The sequence below is a fragment of the Polyodon spathula genome, chromosome 17 (genome assembly GCF_017654505.1).
Source record: "Polyodon spathula isolate WHYD16114869_AA chromosome 17, ASM1765450v1, whole genome shotgun sequence".
In the NCBI taxonomy this organism is placed as follows: Eukaryota; Metazoa; Chordata; class Actinopteri; order Acipenseriformes; family Polyodontidae; genus Polyodon; species Polyodon spathula.
Genome location: NC_054550.1, coordinates 4573187 through 4596642, shown reverse-complemented (window position 1 = coordinate 4596642; position 23456 = coordinate 4573187). Strand labels below are relative to the sequence as shown.

The 23456-nt window shown below is 42.4% G+C and overlaps 1 protein-coding gene across 4 annotated transcripts; it reads left to right on the top strand.

Moving 5' to 3' along the window:
- Positions 1-26: 26 nt before the first annotated feature.
- On the top strand, positions 27-22382 carry LOC121329885 (AP-2 complex subunit alpha-2). 4 transcript variants are annotated; one of them, XM_041275863.1, is made up of 24 exons: positions 27-263; positions 3229-3297; positions 8537-8679; positions 9063-9256; positions 10015-10144; positions 10828-10929; positions 11114-11222; positions 11629-11779; positions 12000-12168; positions 12842-12979; positions 13312-13494; positions 14666-14763; positions 15100-15331; positions 16078-16257; positions 16794-16976; positions 17689-17852; positions 18719-18784; positions 19589-19671; positions 20064-20153; positions 20509-20632; positions 20743-20859; positions 21280-21349; positions 21786-21920; positions 22069-22382. In XM_041275863.1, exons 1-24 carry the CDS (start codon positions 197-199, stop codon positions 22144-22146), a joined length of 3075 nt encoding a protein of 1024 aa, XP_041131797.1. In that variant the 5' UTR covers positions 27-196; the 3' UTR covers positions 22147-22382. The 4 variants fall into 4 exon arrangements, with proteins under 4 accessions (XP_041131797.1, XP_041131798.1, XP_041131799.1 ...); XM_041275864.1 differs by lacking the exon at positions 18719-18784 and having other exon boundaries at positions 30-263; positions 22069-22381; XM_041275865.1 differs by lacking the exon at positions 16794-16976 and having other exon boundaries at positions 38-263; positions 22069-22379.
- Positions 22383-23456: the final 1074 nt, after the last annotated feature.

The following is a 23456-nucleotide window of genomic DNA, read 5'->3' as shown; positions in this document are numbered from 1 at the left end:
CGACACACACACACACACACACACAGCCGGCCGGGTTCACCCTCCGTGCGCGCTCCCGACACACGCCCACAGCCGGCCGGTTCACCCTCTGTGCGCGCTCCCTCATTTCTTCGCCTGTCTCTCTCCGTTCTGTCGGATTTGCGTGTTTGTTTTTGTCCGAAGAACCGAGTAATTTTTCGGGGGTCTATCAATCAACATGCCGGCCGTTTCGAAGGGAGATGGGATGCGTGGGCTGGCGGTCTTCATCTCAGATATAAGAAACTGTAAGTAAAAATATCCCCCGAGAGGCAGGAAGTTTGACAGTAATCGCGCTTACAGGTTAGGCCCGTGTCTCTGCGGGGCTCGAGTGCAGGCTCCCCTGTAGGTGGAGAGCTCTACTTCCGCAGAAATGCAGTGGTTGACCGGGGGGTGTAAGAGACACTGTTTTATTAAATTTTTTAAAAATATGACATTAAAAACAAAGCCTCATATGTTTGCTAAATGTTTACAACATGCATTTAAACCAATTAAAGGATAACACGTTGAATGGTCAAGTATTTCAAGGCTGATAAGTTTTCTTGTTTGTGATTAGTTTATATGGGCGTGGCCAAATGAACACTCACTGTATGTATTAATGTATGTTTGATTTGTTTATGTTTTGTTAAATGATGTTTTTATTAAAGTAAACTGGATTTGTTTTATATGCAGTCACTACACAGAAAAAAAAAAAACAGACTAAGCATTTTGAATTTGTACATAGAAATGCTGGTCTCTGTAAATGGTTTCTACGTTTTTGCAATAGTTCAATAGCTAAATCCCTTCTTAATCGTGAGGAAACGTGTTTGTCTTGTTGATATGCCAGCTTGTTTACGTTCCCCAAACTTTATTTATAGTTATTGGCCTTTAAAAAAAAAAATGTAATTAACCCTTTACTGCCCTGAGTGTATTCCCATGCGTATTTAATGTCATATATGGGACACTGGGCAGCAAAGGGTTAAGAGGGCAGCCAGCATCTTGTCACATTTGTAGTATATGAACACCGTTTAGTGGCAGATTTATTTATTTATTTATTTTTAACAAGGGCAGCATGTATGATGTATAATAAGATCATCTCATCGTTAATAAAGGATTGTTTTGTTAAATGAACGGCGCAGACCTGCATTACGATAGGGCGTGTATAATAAATCTAAAGAAAGCATTCGAACTGTGGCTACAGGAGGAATCTTCCCAGCCCTACTCTGAAACCTGTTGATTCCGATCAGACTGTAACTGTGGACGCAGCTCCACAGAGAGCTCTGGAGATTTGACTCATTCTGCTCTCAAGCTGATGTCTCCAGCTGTGGTTTGGAAATTGCACTGAGCGCCACAAACATTGTGCCTCCCAAGCTGCCGGCAGTAACTATAGTGACCTTGCTACAGGGAAAATTTAAAATGCCACTTAATTGAGGAGCTGTTATTACTGCACTTTCCAAAAACGTACTACTTTGTATGCACTGTAGAATAACCAAGGAAGATTATTCTCTGTGTCTCTTGCATGTTTGTGTGTTTTTCTGTTATGATTCAAGCTTTTACTCATCTGCAGATGACACTAAGTTGGAGGCAGTGCATTATCCTGGTGGAACCCGACTAACTTGACTGTTGGCCAGCGTTTTTTTTTTTAAATTAAGTGAACATCTGTTTGCAATCAAGTATCCGTGTTCATGAAACTGTCGGGCGAAAAATTACACTGCAGTGCTTGAAACTCCCGCTTACCTGGCACCCAGCCCCAGGTTTCACTGTTCGGTTCATTAGAAATGTTTTAAATGATCAGCAGCCTGGAGTTTCAGCAAGGCATTGTTTATTCCCCTATTGCTAACCCTTCAGATTCAGTTAGTTCAGAGCAGGTCAGTGCTGTACCAGGGGCCTGATTGTTCAAACTCCTGGCACATGATCTTTTCAATAATGCACATAAACAAGAGACATTCTGAAACCCAGGACTAGCGAGTTTCAAGGCTACAGTGCATTAGACTCTGGCAGTTTGAGGGGTAGGGTGGGTAAGTCCTTATCTGTGAGCAGTATTGTACAGAGAATGGGCTGGAACAGAGAACGTCAGTTTAATCTGCAGACTACAGAGCAGCATTACAGTACTAGAACTGAGCTAGCAGGGCACAGCAGATTACCCCAAGTCTTTTGGCAGTCGGGGAAGCGGCACACAATGTTGCACAACAACAACAGCAGCAACAAAAATAATAATCTTTTGGCTTGGTCTTTCATTGTTGTGCGCCTGTACCTTCTGCTAGGGCCGTGCATTGTTAGGAGCTTGAGCGTTGTTTGTTCCCTTCTCCTTCACAGCTGGATCCATGTGACTGAGAGACGATCTCTGCTTCCTTGTGGCTCTTTGTTTTTGTTATACTGTTTTGTTGTTTGGTCCAGTGTCTGCCACGCTAACTAAACTGAAACGGCACAGGGATGGAAATAAGACTCCCACTGCATAACTGCTCGATCCATTCCTGCGTTTACCATGAGTTTTAATAAGACACACCTGAGCTTGTTGCCTTTACACTGGGGCTAATCAAGCACATATTAAAGCATGGAATATACTAACATAAAATGAATGTCAAATCAAGCAAATTGATATTTTTCACTCAATTCAAGTGTTGTTTGTTCATGCATTGCCCCCACACAAGAAAACTGCACACTCTTGTGCTAAGATGCCAAGTAAATCAGTACTGATACTTGTGCAGTTACAGCAGCTTTTTCTAAGACTGCAAGCACTTCAGGTCAAGGGCAGTTTGGTTGACGTGTTGGCCTTGGTGCTCTTGCTGGCTGTCTTGCTGTTTTTTTTTTTAATTTTTGTTCTCCCTCTTTCCATTCTCGGTGGGGTCTCTGTGTTTTATCTCTGGGTGTTTCCTGTGAGCTTTGTTTTTCCTTAGGATGCAGAGCTTGTAGGATAAAGCTGGACAGGAAAGAGGTTTGCTAACGCAGCAGCCAAAGAAACATGACTGGGCAAGTGTTAAGATGTGTCGTTAAACACTGATAACCAACCAGTTCCGTTGAATCATCACTTACCAGGTCCTCTTCCCTTCCCAATCGTCTATTCATGATGAAGCTGGAACGTAAAGCTTTCAAATACGGCATCAGAACCTACCAGCCTGTAGTTGTGTTTTCACTGTCTAAGTTACTGTAGTGATTCTTGGTGTCTTTTGTGTTTTGTTTTTTTTGTTCTCATCCTAATGTGTTTTTTGTTTCTTTTTTTTTAAATTGTTTCAGGCAAAAGCAAAGAGGCCGAGATAAAGAGGATAAACAAAGAGCTGGCAAATATCCGCTCAAAGTTTAAAGGTAAGTGGCCTTGCCCTCCCCCTTAGCTTCCGATGTTGATGTCATGCCCAGTGCTGATTGGTGGCTTGAGACCTGCTGAAACACCCAGGACTGAGCCCTGCTTGCTGCTGTTTTGCCAGGGCCGTATTGATAGAGGATAAGCACTCTAGTTGGAACAGGATCATCAGTTTCAAGAAACAGTACAATCCTTATAACTAAATTAAACCGAGATGGTGAGGGCATTCATGTGGCGTGCTTTTGAGGTTAGGCTGAGTTACAGCGCTGATTTGCTTGTAGAATTGAATTACCAGATGACATTGTGAAGCCATTTATTTAATTGTGTCTGCGCGTGAAAGGTTACGGTTGGCGAAATGAATATTGATGCACCTTATTTGATGAGTTAATGCAGCGAGGGAGGAGTATTATGCCTGTTTATTATTGTATTATGAATCCCTGAAGGGTGGCAGGCAGTGAAAACACAAATGCATTATAATGTTCTTTATTAGCATCAGCACGTAGCTCCCGGCTAAAGGTCACGGTGGAGTACCAGAGCATGTTAAGTGTTTAAAAGTAGAGATTGTTATTGATCAGCATGGCTTTTACTTTGCAAACCTCAATATAACGTTCATTGATCAGTTAATCATCCCGGTGTGCTGTTTGAAGCTTCACAGAGCTAGCTCCCCAGCAACATATTTCTTTCCATGTTCCCAGGGTAAAAGCTCTTCCTATTTGATATCTGTTTTGCGCAGACAAATACCGGAACCTAACGAGAAACTCACATGCCTTCATAGTTGCAGTAGTTTTTTTTAATGTATCTATTATATGACGTTGTATAATATGCACACGCGTGTTTTCAGTTGTGTTTGCGACAGGAGTCATATTTCCATCTCTGCAATGCTGGTCTTCTATTCTCAGATGACACATGTTAAATGTTAAAACTGTACAATGCATTAGTAAGACCTCATCTAGAATATTGTGTTCAGTTCTGGTCACCTCGTTACAAAAAGGATATTGCTGAGAAAAAGTACAAAGAAGAGCGACTACAATTATTCCAGGTTTAAAAGTTATGTCATATGCCGACAGGCTAAAAGAATCAAATCTATTCAGTCTTGAACAAAGAAGACTACACGGCGACCTGATTCAAGAATTCAAAATTCTAAAAGGTATTGACAATGTCGACCCAAGGGACTTTTTCGACCTGAAAAAAGAAACAAGGACCGGGGGTCGCAAATGGTGAGTAGAAAAAGGGGCATTCAAAACAGAAAATAGGAGGCACTTTTTTATACAGAGAATTGTGAGGGTCTGTAACCAACTCCCCAGTAATTTTGTTGAAGCTGACACCCTGGGATCCTTCAAGAAGCTGCTTGATGAGATCAATAAGCTACTAACAACCGAATGAGCAAGATGGGCCGAACGGCCTCCTCTCGTTTGTAAACTTTCTTATGTTCTGTGTTACTCCCAGACAGATTTCAAGCAAGATGCTTCATAACAGTGCTGCAGACAACATCAGTAATCCTCTAGGTGATTTTGTTCTTGTTGTCTGTTACCTGTCTGGGCCAGGCAGATAATGCAGACCGCCACTGTGCTTGGCATCCCAACTTCATTTCATATGAACTGCAATCCACAAAGCATCAACAACAGGAACAAAAGACACCTCCGGTTTGCTTGTGATACTTATCTATCTAATGAAAATAAAACATCCTGGACAAACCATATCTCATATAGGCTGCTCAAGACTGCCTCAATATCTCATTGTACCATGCTGCAGGCTGTCACAAAACAACAACCCCACTTTGATACAATTCGGCAGCATTTCAAGCGTTTCTTTCTATCAGTCTTTTTTTTCTTCTGTAGGTGTAATTAATGTGTCATTTGCACCCTTTAGACTGGGTCTGCTTACTAATGGTCTAATGATTGCTTCTATTTTTACTGTATTCCTAAGCTACAGTATGCAAAGCAACACACCAGGAAGTCACAGTTCAGCCAAGCGGAATGTTCCAAATATTTGAAACCAGCGCTCCAGATAAGGTTTTGGATCTGGGAGTAACTTGAGCTCTAATTTGAACACTGAGAGAGTGAAATGTATTTTCAGGGGGTAAAATGCAACATTACCTTGAAGTCATCTCAATTTAAATACTGTACAATCTTTAATGGTAATGGAGTAGGCATTAAAAAAGAGCCTTCCATAGTAACTGCAATGTTACTTTGAACTACTGTACAACCACGCCTGTGTTCTACAAGGTTCTTTATCGGCTCAGTGCATTTTTTTCAAGGTGTCACACTGACTGCAAATTAATTACGTAACTTCTATTTTAACATTAAATTCTTAAACTTGGTGAACATGTTAAAACTTTAATATCAAGCCACACAGATAAATAAACTAAAGAAATTAATTAATCCGTTATAAAACAGTTTTTTAATATTATAGGCACCTTTTTTTAGCGGTTGCCTCTGGCGATGGTTCCAGTTGGATTTGCAGCTGGACTGGGGCGTTTGCACTTCAACTTGTGTAGCTTCAAATGTGTCTTATTCTTACTGTGACTGGCTGCAAAGACAATAAGGGCTAGCCAGAGATAGGATAATGTTTATTGGGTTGGTTTTTGGAAGTGGAAGTTTTAGGGGAGGCTGGAAGGGAGACAGACAAGCTTTGCAGCAAAATTGCTGTACATATTTTTACGCATTAAATTTTAAAATGTTGTGCATATTTTGTCTTTAATGCATTAAAACGGCAGGTACACAGCTTACCTGGTCCGCTGCTTTGAAATATTCCGATACATTGCTGTGGTCTTTCCATACAGCGATCAGCTAAATAAATAGTGTTCAATAACACCTGAATGGAAGGCAGAAATAGAGGGCTTAAGTGAACCCTGCAGAAAGTAGCTGCAGCGAGCAGTAAGAATGTCAGCAGCAGCTAGTGTTTTCTCATGTGTTGAGATATTTCCTTCAGAGTGAAACCGCATGTGTTTTTTTTTTTTTTCCCCCCTTCTCACTGTGTGTGCGCTTCATCCAGAATCTCAGCGTGCTGCTGAGGAGACATGGTTTTGTTTGTATTTCAGCATCCTGATTTTTTGACAGTATTGCATTGTATTTAACAGAAACGGGAAAACGCTAGAAAATGTCTCTGGTTTAGGTCTTTTGAAAACGAGCGTTGGAATGTCTGCCAGAAGAATTTCAGGCGGGGTTTTAAAATCCAGACCACGGTACGTCAGACTGCTTTTCACTCTGCCTGGGATTTCAAAGGTGGAAGTCTGACCACCATTTGAGCCATTCCAGATTTTGCAAGGAGCCACCTCAGAGTTTAACTAGATGAGCCGTAGACGTTGCAGGTTCAGGTTTGCCTGATTTGAAAGAGAATCGTAACACTGTTTTTGAAATCTCACTCCAGCATCTCAAATATCTTGACTTGATAACCCGTAATTAGACTGACTGTATAGTAGTTTAAGAGGGGGGAGTTTCTTAATGCAGGGTTCTGTTTTAAAAAGCTTTCTAATCCTTGTTCCTGAGACAAGCTTAATTCCCATCACGGGATCTGAATATAAACAGTTTTAACAGTGGCTTATCTGGTGCGAGTGCGTTTGAGTGTCTCGAGTCGCTTTGCGAGTAAGAGAATATTAAATCAAAGGTTAGAATGTGAGAATTCAGTACTGTTTACTGTTGCTGTGATGCAGTACAACAGCAAAACCATACATGCTGTACATCTAGATGAAGGCACAGGGTTTGTGAATTGGAAGGAGAGGAATGGGTTTTATTCCTGGAGGAATGCACGTTACCTGGCTTAGCAAGGCTTTACTACCACGACGACGGGAAGGAACGTTTTTGTGGATCAGCATGACACAGGTAACTGTTGCTTGCCCTGAAAGAATTCGTAGAATCCACCGAAACTAGCGTTGCTGTTTCCCATTACTGCAGAGAGGGAGTTGCCTGCAGAGAAATGTAGCCAAAACAGCCACGTTGTTTATGGTTCCTTGTTCAGAGAGAGAGTGTGAGAGAGACAGGCGCTGTGCTGACTGATAAGCTGTTTGCCAGCTTCACACAAGGCCAGTGGGCTCAGTCATGATATACTGGTTGGTGCATGAGCTGTGGCATTGTGTGATCGCTGAGGACTGGAATGTCAGCGTAGTCGAGTTCCATCTGCAGTTACTTAGTGGACTGTTTTCTCAGAAGAAGCCAAACGTTATAATGTTCTATCTGGGTTGAAAAGGGGAGGAGATTGGCACTGGCAGGGTGTCTGAGCTCCTTCCTGAAAACCTTGTTTCAACAGACTCTGCAGTTTTCACTTCCTTTGAGAGGCTTATAGAAAAGGGAGAGTGAGGTTCATGGAAAAAGGTCATTACCCTCCACAGAGTCACAGCAATACTTGATGCCAGATTTGGTCTAACCACATGTTGGGTGGAAAACAAAGAGCTACTTTTATTAAAGATGACTTGTAAGCACTTTAATAGAAGTTCCCTCCGAGCTCCGCTTGGGGACAGTGTTCAGGCCAAAGTTGCAGCCGTGATTCTTGTGTCAGGCTTTTTATTTGATTTCACTTTAATATCCCAAATACTTCCCATTTTCATAAACAAAGTGAATTGTTCATATAAATATGTGCCTTTGTCCTGCATTGTTAGCCAAAGGTAGCTTGTCGCCAAACGCAATGGTAAGCTATTCGCATTTCCATTAAAGATGAGATTAAGCATTAATTAACTTGTGGTAGGATAAAAATTAAGCCTGCAAGTATACAGATGCAGGGATGAAAATAAGACTCCTATTGCACAGCAGTTTGATCCATTCCTGGTTTTACTATGAGTTTAGTAATACACACCTGTGCTTGTTACCTGTACACCAGGGCTAATGAAGCTTAAATCTGGAATGGGTGAAACTGCTATGTAGTAGGAGTCTTATTTCCATCCCTGTGATAGGGCTGTTTTTGTCTAACAGTGATCTGCTGTATGCAAATAAATAGTATGGCGCTACAGCATGGACAGTGACGGTGTTTTGCTTGACCTTAGCTTCCTGGCTCTGTTTTCTGATTTTACAGTTCACGGCAGGAGTTCTCAAACTTTTTCTTGCTGGGGTCACAGCTCTTAAATCAGATTCCCTGCAATTGACACATGGTATTTTTAAAACAATAAAGCCACGGCTGTGCTTTTAGAGAACTGAGCTGAGTTGCTTTACTGGAGATTGCATGTTTCTAAGTGTTTGCGTAAAAAGACAACAAAAGAAAAAATGTCATCAGTCACTAGTTACGGGTTGTTTTTAACTCCATGTTTTTTTGTAGGAGACAAAGCGCTGGATGGCTACAGTAAGAAGAAATATGTCTGCAAGCTGCTGTTTATTTTCCTCCTGGGGCATGATATCGATTTTGGACACATGGAGGCAGTCAACCTGTTAAGCTCCAACAAATACACTGAGAAGCAGATTGTAAGTTTTTTTTTTTTTTTTTTTTTTTTTAATGAAAATCTATAGTGTCTTTGTTTCAGTCAGTACAGGGCAGTTTGCCTTCTATAGGATTCTGTGCAAGGAGGAAATTCAAACACTGTCTTGACACTGGGCTGGTAATAAGATTATTTGTTTAGTAGACACACCTGAGCTTGTTACCTGCACCCAGTGGCGCACCAGGCTCGTAGTTAAACCTGGAACGATTGAATAATTTGGTTAATTCATGGTTAGACTATGTTTACAGCAGATTGTACTGGTAATGCATTTAACTGTATAATGGTCTTTAACTAATGTTCTCTTTAGTATTTCTTTTTTTTAATGTGTGCAAGTCAGAATTAAAGTGGGGGCGCTGTATTATATTTTAGGGTTACCTGTTCATCTCCGTGCTGGTGAACTCAAACAGCGAGCTGATTCGGCTGATCAACAACGGCATCAAGAACGACCTGGCCAGCCGCAACCCCACCTTCATGAACCTGGCCCTGCACTGCATCGCCAACGTGGGAAGCCGGGAGATGGCAGAGGCCTTCACCGCAGAGATCCCCAAGATTCTGGTCGCTGGGTAAGGACCCTAGGCTGGGTAAAGGTTCTGCGGTAGTACAGAGATGATCCCACACCTGCTACTGTGACGACTACTACCACTACCACTACTACTCTACTCTACCACTACTACTACTCTACTCCACTCCTGACATCCCCGTTGGGGCCTATTAGCAGCAGCTGCACTTCGAATTTCACTGAGAGGGTGGATCTCGCTCTTGGAATGTCAGTGACAAAGCGTTCTAAGCGTTTAAACCACAACATGTTGTATATAAACAGATGAAGTGCGTTTTAATATCAGGTTTTTGTCTGGGCTTTGTTTAGATTGAATGACTTCTGTTTCTGAAGTGTTTTCGGTGGCTTGCTGTGATTAAGTTGAGAGTGTACTTTCTCTTTGTATGAAGGTGCGCGCAGGAAATACACTCTCGGTTAGAGGTAGCCGCCCAACATTTGCAGTGTAAACATATAAAAGGTCACAGTTGGAAATTAAGTACTGACAGCTTCTAACAGAGTGTGGGAAACGCTTCTTTACACAGAGAAGGGCAAGCCTATGTAATGGGTTGCCTAGCCATATCATCGATGCTGTTGATTACAAAAAACACAAACATGTGCTAATAAAGTAAAATGCGTGTTTAAAACCTACGGGGTAGAGGACACTAAATCCTATCTAAGTAATTTTGCCAGCTCGGTTATTGCTTGATTCTTAGTTGGAGTGTTGCTTCTATGTGTCTGGAGCTGTATGTGAAAGTCTGATTTTTGTTTTGTTCATTTCTGCTGCAGTGACACCATGGACAGTGTGAAGCAGAGTGCTGCCCTGTGCTTGCTGCGGTTGAATAGGACCTCGCCAGACCTTGTGCCCATGGGGGAGTGGACCTCGCGGGTGGTGCATCTCCTCAACGATCAGCACCTGGTAATACACTCTGCCAGACCCTACGTCTCACTGGGGTGCTCTCTATTATGGAGTCCCAGCTGATTTATCAAAACTCCCCATTCTTAAAGATTGTTTACCATGTTAAATTTGAACGGTAATTTTGTAGTCTTCACATGATTATTGATATGCACTTACCGTAGGTTACCATGATTTGCCGTGTTTTTTTAAATGCGATTTAGCATCCTGCTCTGTGCTTTACAGTGGGTATCTATGCTTTACCATGCTTTCACTATGCTTTATTGTACTCTGCTAAGCTTTTACACTTTCCTAAACCTTTGTAAGCATTGTCCAATTTATATAAAACATAACTTCTTTCATTGCTTATTTTGAAGTCCTTTTGCCTGCACAGTGCTTATGAGAAGTGTTTTATCTTTATAAAAGACAGGGGTTTGAACAGAGATATTCAATAGCTTAAATTTGCTGTGTTGTGTAGACACACACGCGTAACAACTGTAGGAAATGCCTGCTTGTGCATTTTACATTGCATAGGAACACTAGTGTGTTCTTATGTGGAGGGTGGTTAGGAAATGTATAGCAATCTACAAGTCATGCACGAAAAGCATGCAGAAATAAAATGAAACACGCTGCAAAGCAACCATGCACAATACCTGTGTGATTCTTCAGTGCATCAATAATATGAAGCTGTTCCTTTGCCCCTGCAGGGAGTGGTGACGGCTGCCACCAGTCTGATCACTACTCTGGCGCAGAAGAACCCCGAAGAGTTCAAGACGTCGGTGTCCCTGGCAGTGTCGAGGCTCAGCAGGGTAAGAGCCCCATCGCTGTAATGTGTCACTTAGCTAACAGTGCTGGCATAAAAGAACTTAAAAAAAAAAAAACTGTGTTTATAGTAGTTAAGTTTGGTGTGATCTTTATTTTATTTATTTACCACGCTCTTGCCTTGGTCCCGCTTTCCATTCTCTGTCCTGATTTATTTATTTTTTTATTCAGATCGTGACCTCGGCATCAACAGACCTCCAAGACTACACGTACTACTTTGTTCCTGCCCCGTGGCTCTCGGTCAAGCTTCTTCGTCTTCTGCAGTGCTATCCGCCCCCAGGTCAGTGGCCTGTCCCCGCAGTTTAAGAAACACAAGGTTTTTATTTTATTGTCTTCTCCTGGAAAACACGTTTGTACTTTGGTGGGTCTGGCAGAGAAATTCATGCAGAGACTTGGTCTGCAGCTCAAAACCACCCCCACAAAACGGTTCAAAATAACACGTTGTCTCTGCTTGGGACAGAGATGCAGGACAGGATGGAGTGGGGACTGAAGGGGCACTCCCCGAGCTACATGGGGATGCTGTGGTGCTGCCTGCCAGCCAGTGCCAATGGCTCAGATCACAAGCACCAAAAACAGTCAAAATGCAAACATGACCTTTCCATCTGAACCGCTTGTGTTCTCCTCTTCTTGCAGGCTGTACTGCCTAACCTTTCTCTCTCTCTCTCTCTTTCCCCACACCCCCATAGAGGAAGGAGCAGTGCGCGGGCGTCTTACCGAATGTCTGGAGACCATCCTGAATAAAGCCCAGGAGCCACCCAAATCCAAGAAAGTCCAGCACTCCAACGCTAAGAACGCGGTCCTGTTCGAAGCCATCAGCCTGATAATCCATCATGACAGGTAGACCAGGCGTACACCTGCAGGAGGAGCTGCCACAGCCGGCCGCAGCGTTACTGATGGGGCCAGACTATCCACTTTAAATTGTCATTGGTGCATTTCCTTCAGAAAACCAAAAAAAATTACCAACTCATGGTTCTTATTCACTGCAGACTGTAATTGGTAATGTCGGTTTGTAGTAAATACACATAGACAAGCATGTTCTTCTCTGTTCTTCCCGCAGTGAGCCAAACCTGCTGGTCCGAGCTTGTAACCAGCTGGGGCAGTTTCTGCAGCACCGGGAAACAAACCTGAGGTACCTGGCCCTGGAGAGCATGTGTACGCTGGCCAGCTCCGAGTTCTCCCACGAGGCTGTCAAGACTCACATAGAGACTGTCATTAACGCACTGAAGGTAAAGTCTCTACTGAACTTATTCACAACAGGCTGCAGTGGATGCATTTGTACTCAAAGAAAGGGAGTCTGTGCACAGTCCTTCTTTCACAGAATACAATGAAACGTTTTTTTTTTTTATTATTGTGGTTAGCTTGTGTTGCCATTTATAATGAACTGTCACACAAGGGTGTCAAGACACACACAGACATTGTCACCTGGGACACATTCAAATATTCAAACAAACACTGCTTGAAGTATTTGGTGGTAAAAGATGTCCATGCCTTTATTTGTTCAACATGATTTATAAATGACTATCAAAAAGATACCACGCTAGGAAGACCAAAGCATAATAGTGTTGGCTGAAACAGATAATGCGACTTGTGTTTCTCTTTTTTCTTCAATAGGTAATATGGAGTAAAAGGTTTATTTTACTTTGGAGATTTATTTTGTGTTTCTAACTAATATGATACCAATTGTACTTTTGTTTTACAGTTCATTAAGTACAGAATTAACAGGATACAGTGAAACCAATTAAAACGTTATAGTTTCATCATTCTGGTTAAGCTCTCGTTGACACTTATGTAAAAGCCTGCTGTGGCCCAGATATCAAAATGAACAAAAAGCAGTGCAAGTCTGTCTCCGAGGATCTGAAGTGCATTAATTTACTAATTTGCTTGTTTACTATCTTGCAGACAGAGAGAGATGTGAGTGTGAGGCAGAGGGCTGTGGACCTGCTGTACGCAATGTGTGACCGAAGCAATGCACAGCAGATTGTGGCAGAGATGTTAAACTACCTGGAAACTGCTGATTACTCCATTCGGGAAGAGATTGTGAGTAGGATCGGATCTTCATTAACGCGTTCATGTGAACCCCAGTTCATTTGCAGCTCAGTGCTGTTGGATCCAGTTGCCTTTTCTGCAACACGGTGAGGGATATCCCTTGTAAAAGTTTACCACAGTATTTTTGCAGCTTTCCCATGGTTATGCTATGCATTTACCATACACTAGTTTACCCAGGCTTGCCGTGTTCATTAATATGCTGTAAACTATGCTATACATCCAAGTCGGCCCTGTTTGTTTCCAGCACAGCCGACCTGTGTGCTTAAGCCCAATGATGATGGTGATGATGATGATGGTGGTGGTGCTGCCGCTGTTGTGTGCAGGTTCTGAAGGTGGCGATCCTGGCTGAGAAGTACGCTGTGGATTACACCTGGTACGTGGACACCATCCTGAACCTGATCCGCATCGCGGGCGACTACGTGAGCGAGGAGGTCTGGTACCGAGTGATCCAGATCGTCATCAACCGGGACGACGTGCAGGGGTACTCGGCCAAAACCGTGTTTGAGGTGAGGAAACCAAACAGAAACCTTTCTGCTTTCTGCCTGTTGGCTTTTAACCCACTTCCTACTCTTTTAAGAGTAGCCTAATGATAAGTCTGAAACAGCTTTTAGTAAGTGATTACAGAAGTGAATGTTTGTTTGAGATTTGTGTAATGTATTAACTGATCACAAAGGCTGGAGTTTCGCTAATTACCGATTGGATGTCTGATTGCATTTAAACCAAGAGCGCAATTAAATGATGCATTCAGAACTTGTGCATACCTTTCTACAACCCAAAATTATATCGAATGGAGATGCTCGGGTTGTCTGTCTTTTTTGTGATACTTTGACACTTACACTGACCATACCAAAGAAGTTCAGTTTATTATATGCTTTTTAACTAGGATGTCTAATTTATAAATATCACTGCGAATCCTACAGCGTTATGTACATGGCACCGGAAGTATTAATTTAGATGACCTTTCTGTATAGTAACTCCGTGATGCAAGGGTTAACTACGCTGCCCCGGCCTGTTGGGCAATGCCTGTTCCAATGCTGGTATACTTTTAGTGTGCTTTTTTCAGACTATGTAAAGAAACTGTACAGTGTCCAGGAGGGAATAGAGGCAGGTTCAGGGAGCAGGAACAGAGCCTTCTTTCACTCCAGGAACTCCATTCCAGCTCTCCCTGTCTCTAACCCTGCTGGTAGGTTCTTCAGAGTACAGTCATATTTATATCAAGTGCAGCTGCACAAGCGATACAGATATAATTGTTACTGATGCTGGTTTCGGCCCATCTGCCCTTCTTTCTGTTCATCCGCCCCTTTTTTCCTCCTTCCGCAGAAAGTTGGATTCGCTGATATCTGACTTTTATTTATAGATGAGATTTTTCTGTTGCAAAATCAGGTGTCGCGTGTGTTCCAATGTGCCTTCTGCTGTCAAATCTGTGGGGTTTTTATTTTATTTTTTCTTTGCTGTGCATAACAGTATAAAATGCTATTATTCTATAGGTCTTGGAGGAGTAATTTACAATTCTTGTTTTTAGGGCAGTATGCACACTGAGTCTGCTTTTGTTTTGCTGAAGCAGTATCCCTTACTTAGTTTGCACGTTGTGTGGTGTGTGTGTTTTTTTTTTTTTTATAAACAAAACATATCCGTGCCTTTGCGTTGAAAACAAATGTGTGTTGTGTGATCCCATAGGCTCTTCAAGCTCCGGCATGTCATGAAAACCTGGTGAAGGTTGGCGGTTACATTCTGGGAGAATTTGGAAACTTGATTGCTGGTGATCCAAGATCTAGGTGAGTCAGCATGTTGTTACTCGCACTGCATAACAGTTTGCTCCATTCCTGGTTCTACTGGAATTTTTAATAGAACATACCTGAGCTTGCTACCTATACACTGCTGGCTAATCAAGCACATATTAAAACCTGGAATGGGTGAAATGGCTATGGAATTGGAGTCTAATTTCCATCCCTGCATTTATTTTGCTTTGATGGTGTAAAGTTTTCCAGTCTAGAAAAAGTTTCATGCATATCCGACTCTTATATAATTAATCTATATAGACCCCCTTGCCTGTCGTACCCCTCTTGCATACAGCCCTGCCTAACCTTTTCCCTTCCCCTGTCTCTTCTCAGCCCTCTAATCCAGTTCAATCTGCTGCACTCCAAGTTCCACCTGTGTAGCGTGCCTACCCGAGCCCTGCTGCTCTCCACCTACATCAAGTTCGTGAACCTCTTCCCCGAGATCAAGGCTACGATCCAGGATGTGCTGCGCAGTGACTCCCAGCTGAGGAACGCGGACGTGGAGCTGCAGCAGCGAGCGGTGGAGTACCTGAGGTTGAGCTGCATTGCCAGCACCGACATCCTGGTACGTCTGCACCCCAACCCGTACCCATCCTGGTACCTCTGCACCCATACCCATACCCATCCTGGTTTCTCTGCACCCCAACCTGTACCCATCCTGGTACCTCTGCACCCCAACCCGCACCCATCCTGGTTTTTCTGTACCCTAACCTGTACCCATCCTGGTTTCTCTGTACCCTAACCCGTACCCATCCTGGTTTCTCTGTACCCTAACCCGTACCCATCCTGGTTTCTCTGTACCCTAACCCGTACCCATCCTGGTACCTCTGCACCCTAACCCATACTCATCCTGGCACCTCTGCACCCCAACCTATACCCATCCTGGTACCTCTGCACCCATACCCATACCCATCCTGGTACCTCTGTACCCAACCCATACCCATCCTGGTACCTCTGCACCCTAACCCGTACCCATCCTGGTACCTCTGCACCCTAACCCGTACCCATCCTGGTTTCTCTGTACCCTAACCCGTACCCATCCTGGTTTCTCTGTACCCTAACCCATACCCATCCTGGTACCTCTGTACCCAACCCATACCCATCCTGGTACCTCTGCACCCTAACCCGTACCCATCCTGGTACCTCTGCACCCTAACCCGTACCCATCCTGGTACCTCTGCACCCCAACCTGATGTACCCGTGATCCTGGTACCTCTGTCACCCCAACCTGGTACCATCCTGGTATTATATGCACCCATACCCCATACCCATATATATATATATATATATATATATTGTCGGTTTTGGTAGGCGACGGTCCTGGAGGAGATGCCCCCGTTCCCAGAGAGGGAGTCCTCCATCCTGACCAAGCTGAAAAAGAAGAAGGGTCCTGGGAAGGTTCCCGATATGGAAGAGACTAAGAAAGAGAGGAACTCTGATATGAACGGAAGCACAGAGCCAGTATCAGTGAACTCCAGTGCCGTCACCATGGTGCGTTGTGCCCTGCTCTGCTCACATACATTCTGATCCTGATAATGGAACTAGGTCTAGTAGGTCATCAGTGTACGATAACTAACCTAAGTTTTGCTGTACAAATTTTAGACATGGCTGGTTTCACAAACCATGATTGGCACTCATATTTTACTGGCTTACCTAAGCTAGTATTGGGCAGTACCGAGATTATTGGCAACCGGGGTGTGTGAAACCAGCCGTAACAGGCTTTCACCTTCACATTTCCATTCTCAGAAATGCACTTCTTACAGGATTTATTTATTGCTGGCCACCTGATTTGCTTCAGAAACCAAACGGCACATTCAGCTAATTCATTGTTGTTGACCTTCATCATGCAGCTGTTAGCAGATTGTGTCATCGGAATACATTTTTTATTTAGTTTTTCATCTGCTTTCACTTTGGAATCAATTTTGCTGTGGTGTCTTTTTTAATATATATATTTTTAAATTCCTATTTGTCACTATTTTTACCATTTCACATTCTCCCTCTCTGTCACTATCTCTCCACGCTGTCAGTGCTCTCCTCCTCCTCCTCCTCCTCCTCCTCCTACTTCCTCTCGGGATCTCCTGGCACAGATCTTGCCTGCCACAAACCGGCCTCGCCCCGCCAGCTCCCTGCTACAGCCCCTGCTCACCCCTGTGCTGTGCCCCTACTCGGGGGCCTCTCTTCCTGCCTTGGAAGGAGCCCTTAGCTTCCAGGTTCTCTCTGACTGTTTGCCTGTGGCAGAACTTGCTCTTGAGTTGTAGGGCCTTTCTGATAACGCGCCCGTTTGTGTGGAGTGCAGTGCTCGTGACTAACCTGCTGTTAGAAATGAGCAGGGAACCGCTTGGATAAATGCACACGTTGGTTTGACGTGTGTGTTTTGGCTGCTGCGAAAAGCATGTGGTTTTTTAATTTTTTTTTGTGGAGGTTCTGTGGTTTCTTTAAGGTAACCGTGTTTGAAAACAAACAAACAAAAAAAAAAACGATCTGGAAACTACAGAGAGCTCATCCGTGTTCTAAGATAAAAGCAAACAACCACTAAAAATTGACAGTCGTATCACTACAGCTTTCATGTGTCAGCAAAGTACTGAACCAGTGCTGTGCTTGTTGGTGTCCTGTACAACACGGCTTCACCTATGTAGAGGTTTGTGTTTGGCTGTGTACTTTGTGTGTGTGTGTGATGGTGGTTACTGTAATACTGCTTGTTCCACACTGACATGGTAACTAACGAGGAACCTTCCTAGTCAGCATAACCATCACTGTTATTTTTGATATTATTATTATTATTGTATGTATCAAAGTACTTTTTAAGGCAAAAGTATTTATCCTGAATGATCCTGACTCCTCTCTCAGTTTATGCGTCTAATAAAAAGCTATTGCTGTGCCAGCGGTGTGTGACTATGCATTCTCAAACTCCTTCTCTTGCAGTCGACTCCCTCGACTTCCACAGACCTCCTGGGCCTGGGTTCGGCCCCCGTGCTGAACTCTGTGGCCCCTGCCTCTGCTGGGGGGAGCCTGCTTGTGGATGTGTTCTCCGACAACTCTCCCGCCATCGCGTCGCTGGCCCCCTCTGCCGAGGAGAACTTTTCCAGGTACAGCCAGGAGCAGAGGCGGGGTGTGGAGCTCCCAATCAACTGCTCTCTCTTGATTTTTTGATATATTTTTTTTTTTAACAAGAATTAACAGCTTTTCACTTTTTATATTTATTCGTTATGTTTCGGCAGTGCTTTAAAACCTGTTTCCTGGCCTCACGTTTGCATAACCACCATCTCTGGAGCCCCCTTGCTCTTTCGTAGTAGTTGGATTGAAGTGGTGTTTTTGTTTGAAGGATTGCACTGCAGTATATAGCGAGTTCTCAGATGCCTGCCAGAATTGTGGGTTTTGTGGTGTTTGACATATATATACACTCACCCGTGTCCAAGCAAAAATAACTGCTGCAAAGTGAACGGATACTAAAAGCAATTGGGGGGGAAAAAAGGACTGATGAGAGTGAATAAAATAGGTTTTAAAGCAGTGGGTGTTTCCTATTTAACAGCTACATTTGTTTATTTAATAGGATTTGGATGGTTATTAGTTCAAATGGAACGGTGTAGGGCTTTATAGAGAAACACAGCCAGGTCAACTAGAATGAATTCAGGTTCGGTTCCATCAGCGTATTGACTATATATTTTTGGTAAAAGAATGTGGAGTTAAGCCATTTTAAAAACTGTCTAGAATTACTGTGGGCTTGGACAGCAATGTATCCTGTCTAAAGGACAGACTGACAATTACAGGCAGCAGACCAGCAGAAGTACATGCAGGTAATAAAGCAGGAAGCTGCTGTGTTCCGTCAGGTGTCCTTTTGACTTCTGTCCCCACGTGCTAATCTCATAACTGTCGTTACTGATGCTAACTGTTTTGGGCATTGTGCTGCTCCCTCTCTTTCTCTCCCTGTCTTCTTTCTGTGCTGCAATGTTAGCCCTCAAATTGGTTCCGCTGACGATCCAGCTGCAACTGCGCATGATGCTGGTGAACTGGTTGACAAGTAAGCAATTCCTAACTCCAACCCCAACCTCCCTCCACACAAGCCCACACATGCGTGACAGTAGGTATCACAGACTGGGCTGGTTTTTACCTGTTAGTTTTTGTTTATTTATTTAGCTATAGTTAACTATTTATTGAATTTATTTTACATGAGTGCAGTGCGTCATTTAAAATGAAACAACCGTTTCTTATCTGGCAAGGCTCAATGTCTTTATTACCTGAGCAGGGCTGCAGTGTTACATTAAATGTTTATGTCCGTCTCCTCAGTTCTTTTCATGTAGGAATTTCTTGGATTGATTGCTCTGATTTTCATAATTCGTGTTGAATTCGTAGTACACATTTAGCTTTGTATGCATTTAAAAAAAAAAAAGTTATCTTGAACAGTTCTGAAACTTTGTTTTGATATTCCTTCGCTCAAGTTCTCCACAATGCTGAAAACCGCACGCATGCGCACACACACACACACACACACACACACACACACACACACACACACACACACACACACACACACACACACACTGTCATGCGTGGAGTACCAAAGTCATAATAAGTGATTTTCAGGAGCTTTACAGGACAGAATAAACCCACAGACTGTGTAGAACCTGGGTTCCTAGGTCTGGTTTGATGTAATTTTGATTGCTGTACCCTTCACCTTGCTTGCTGCATGTTGTCTTGAAGCTTTGATTCTGCAAGTTGAGTCTTTGGTTTGTGCTCTCTCTCTCTCTCTCTGTCTTGCATCTCTCTTTTTTTGCATCTCCCTTTTTTTGCATCTCTTCTTTTTATTTATTTGTTTCCCCTGTAGATTTGTATGCAAAAATAACGGTGTACTGTTTGAAAACCAGCTGATGCAAATTGGACTTAAATCGGAATTCAGACAAAATTTGGGTGAGTACAATTTAAGAGTAAACTGCATGATTATCTAATTGAGAGTTGTGCTTGTTTGAAGTAGATGATTACATCTGTCACTAATTGATTGTTTATTTTATTGAGTATGACTTGTCTAGTGTTTTAAATGTATTTTATTTCTGTATTTGTATTTTGTATTGTAATATGTTTTATTGTACTGCTGCTACATTTCTTGGCTAGGTCTCAGTTGCAAAATAGGTTTCAATTTCAATGTGATTTCCTAGTAAAATAAAAGGAATAATAATAATAATAATAATAATAATAATAATAATAATAATAATAATAATAAATAATAATAATAATAATAAATTGTGTAGAATCAAGCAATAGAAACGGTTGCATTTTTTAAACGATTCCTCTGTCATCTCCAGGTCGGATGTATATATTTTATGGAAACAAGACCTCCACTCAGTTTCTGAGTTTTTCAACGGCAGTGATCTGTCAGGACGCTCTAAAAACTCATATCCTTTTACATTTATTTTGCATCATTTCCAGAACATGGCTACAGTTAGCAGCCAGTAATGTGAAATTTGCTAAAATTGAATGACGTGTGAGGTTTACAGTACAACAGAACTGACATACAGTAACACGTGGCATATCTGACTGCAGTATCTGAACTAATCTTCTCTGTTTAATAATAAACGAATGTTGCTGAAGAGGTTGATCATGGGGGATAAACGGCGAGGGCGGATACGCGATGGATTACTGTACAATGAACCAGCTGAAGCTTCTGTTGCAAAAAAAAAATATGGTTGAGTATTCTGCGCAAGTTGATAGTTGTTTTTACTTTGGTTTAATTCCTTGACTGCTTCCTACAACTAAATATTCAGACTAAACAGGTGGATCCAGCAGTGGACGGAGGAGCACAGGTACAACAAATATTAAACATCGAGTGTGTGTCAGACTTCGTGGAAGCGCCGATTCTCAACATTCAGTTCAGGTGAGCGCTACGGGAATTCACTTTAACCTTTTAAAGAATGGGCCCTGATTTGTGTCCAAAACAGCTGGATAACAAGGACGGTTGATTTTTGGTGCTGCTTTGTTTTCTAGATACGGAGGAGCCCTGCAGAACATGTCTGTCAAGCTGCCCATTACCCTCAATAAGTTTTTCCAGCCCACGGAAATGACATCTCAAGATTTCTTTCAGCGTTGGAAACAACTTAACATGTAAGAACCAGCTTCCGTTTAGGCTCAGATGAATGTTTTCAATGGGACGGAGTCTGCTGCTTGCTGAGGAGGGAGGAGGGAGGGTGCACTGCCACACACTAGCGCCTTGTAATGTTCCCAAATACCAAAAGAAACGCCATAACCCTTTAGTTTAGTTAGTAGTCTTCCCCTGTAATTTTCTAAACGTAGCTCTGCTTAGTTTTAGAAGTTGTGGATGTTTGACATGTCAGTCATTTAATAGCAGGGTTTCCAATGTTCACATGCTGTATTATAAAACCTTTAGGCATATAAAAACAGTGCTGTCCTTGCTAAAAGCAGTCACTTTATTGTTCCTGCCCACTGATCTCCTCTTGCCTGCCATTACTCGGTGAACAGCAGCACCCCCCCTTCATGTAAATCCTTCTGTTTTATCATTGACAGTCCACAGCAAGAGGTGCAGAAGATCTTTAAAGCAAAGCATCCCATGGACACAGAGGTTACAAAGGCCAAGGTATGAACAACACCTGCAATGCACAGTAGAATTTCCTTCATAAAAACATTGATTCTGGTCCTGGTGACTTAAAGAAAGACTCGTCATGGCAATCCATATATACTGATGAGCAAAATGAATGCTCTAGGGAAGAGAACTCCACTCAACACAGCAACCTGTAACCCAATCCAGTATGTCCATCTGTGTCCAAAGACCCTGAAAGTATTCGGTTAGTTTTAATAGGTTGTCTTCTTGTAAAGTTACTCTGTGCTGAACTAGTATAAGAGGCGTCCGTGTAAAACCCGTTTGTGATAAATGTTGACCGAGCCTTTAATGCAAGGACACACACAGTTTGGCTGCAGCTCTTTCATTTAGTGCCCTTTGTTTGGTGTGTCCACCTGCCAAATTGCATTTCTCTGTGGTGAATGGTTAATTGAGCTCTTATTTTTGTTTGCAGATAATTGGTTTTGGTGTAGCCCTGCTGGACATGGTAGACCCCAACCCTTCTAACTTTACTGGGGCTGGAGTAATCCACTCGAAAAACATTCAAGTGGGATGTTTACTGCGGTTAGAGCCGAACACACAAGCTCAGGTACGTGGAGTTCTTATCTTGCAAGAAAAAAGATTCTGTTTTTCTCACAGGTCTTAAAAATATATATATATGTTTGAATTCATATAGGCTTACATGGTATCGGTGAAGTGTGAACAGTATTTGATTTCTTTTGGTTTGTTTGTTGCAGATGTATCGCCTGACATTGCGGACAAGCAGGGAGACTGTATCTCGGAGGCTGTGTGAGCTGCTGTCAGAACAGTTTTAATCTCCAACCACTTGGAAGGAAGGAAGAAAGAAAGAAAAAGCCTTTTCTTGCTACACACAGAACCTACAAGTTGGCCTATAGCAGATAAACATTCTCTTGTACACCTGTGCTTTAAAACCTTATGTCATTGTCCATCCAATTCCCTCGGCATTGTAACCTTTTATCATATTTTTGTTTTGGTATTTCAATTTGGAACACGACATTGTACAGTGTATATTTGTTTTTTTTTGTTTTTTTTTCATTTTGTTTTTATAACAAAATGTCATTGATAGACAGTCGAAATGATTTACTTGGACAAATTTTTTTGAAAAAAACTATTCGTTTTTGTACAAAACTATTTTGATAAATATATATATATATATAATATATATATATATATATATATATATTTACTTCCCTTACACTGAATGTGACTGGATTTTACAATGCACTGTTGCATAGATGGTGATTTCTGTGACAAAATTAGATATTGTTTATCTTGTAGAGCAAATGTAGTTGCCAGATGCTTAGTGAAATTAAAATCACTTTCTGGATACTGGAAATCTATTTTCAGTACAAGGGGTGCTTGTTGTTTGGGGCGAGGTGTGGTTGTGTGTCTGGAGACATGGGGGTTTGGGGTGGGGGGTGGGTGGCTCTTACAGATAACCTTACAATCTCTGCAAAGAAGTCAGTATTAAATTCTCCTAATCAGGGCTACCTAATTAATGTTGTTGCTGGTTGTTTTGTAGGTGGTTTTAAGATTATGCATAATAACATTGTAATTGATTAAGTACACATGTAAAGTGGTACAAGAAACACACAGAGCTGCTTTCACATACCTCGAGTAACACTAATCTCTGACTACCTAAATTAAATTGGGCTGCCCAAGATTAGTGCTAATCTGGTTCTGTGAACCAAAGACAATTCACTGACAAACATTCTGACTGTCAGAAGAAATTGGGAAAGACTGACCGTGAAATCATCTGACAGTCGCGTTTACAAAGATTCTTTCAGGATTTCTAATTTGCACTAATCTTGGACTTCCTTACCTACGGGTATCCCAGGATTAGTGCTTATCGGGGTCTGGGTGTATGCATTTTATAGTTACGTTTTTGCAGAGACCCACAGATGAACTGTTGTAACACACCGTGGGTCCCTCACGTTCCCAGGCAGCTGTTTGCTGGGACACACAGTTTCAGGCTTAGTTTAAGACCCTGTTTCTCTCCGGATGCTTCGATCCCCAAGATGGGTTGCTTGGTGCTTTTAACCTCCTCTTGCTGACGGGACAGGACAGAATCCATAATGGCAGCATATCATGCAACGTTTGCTTG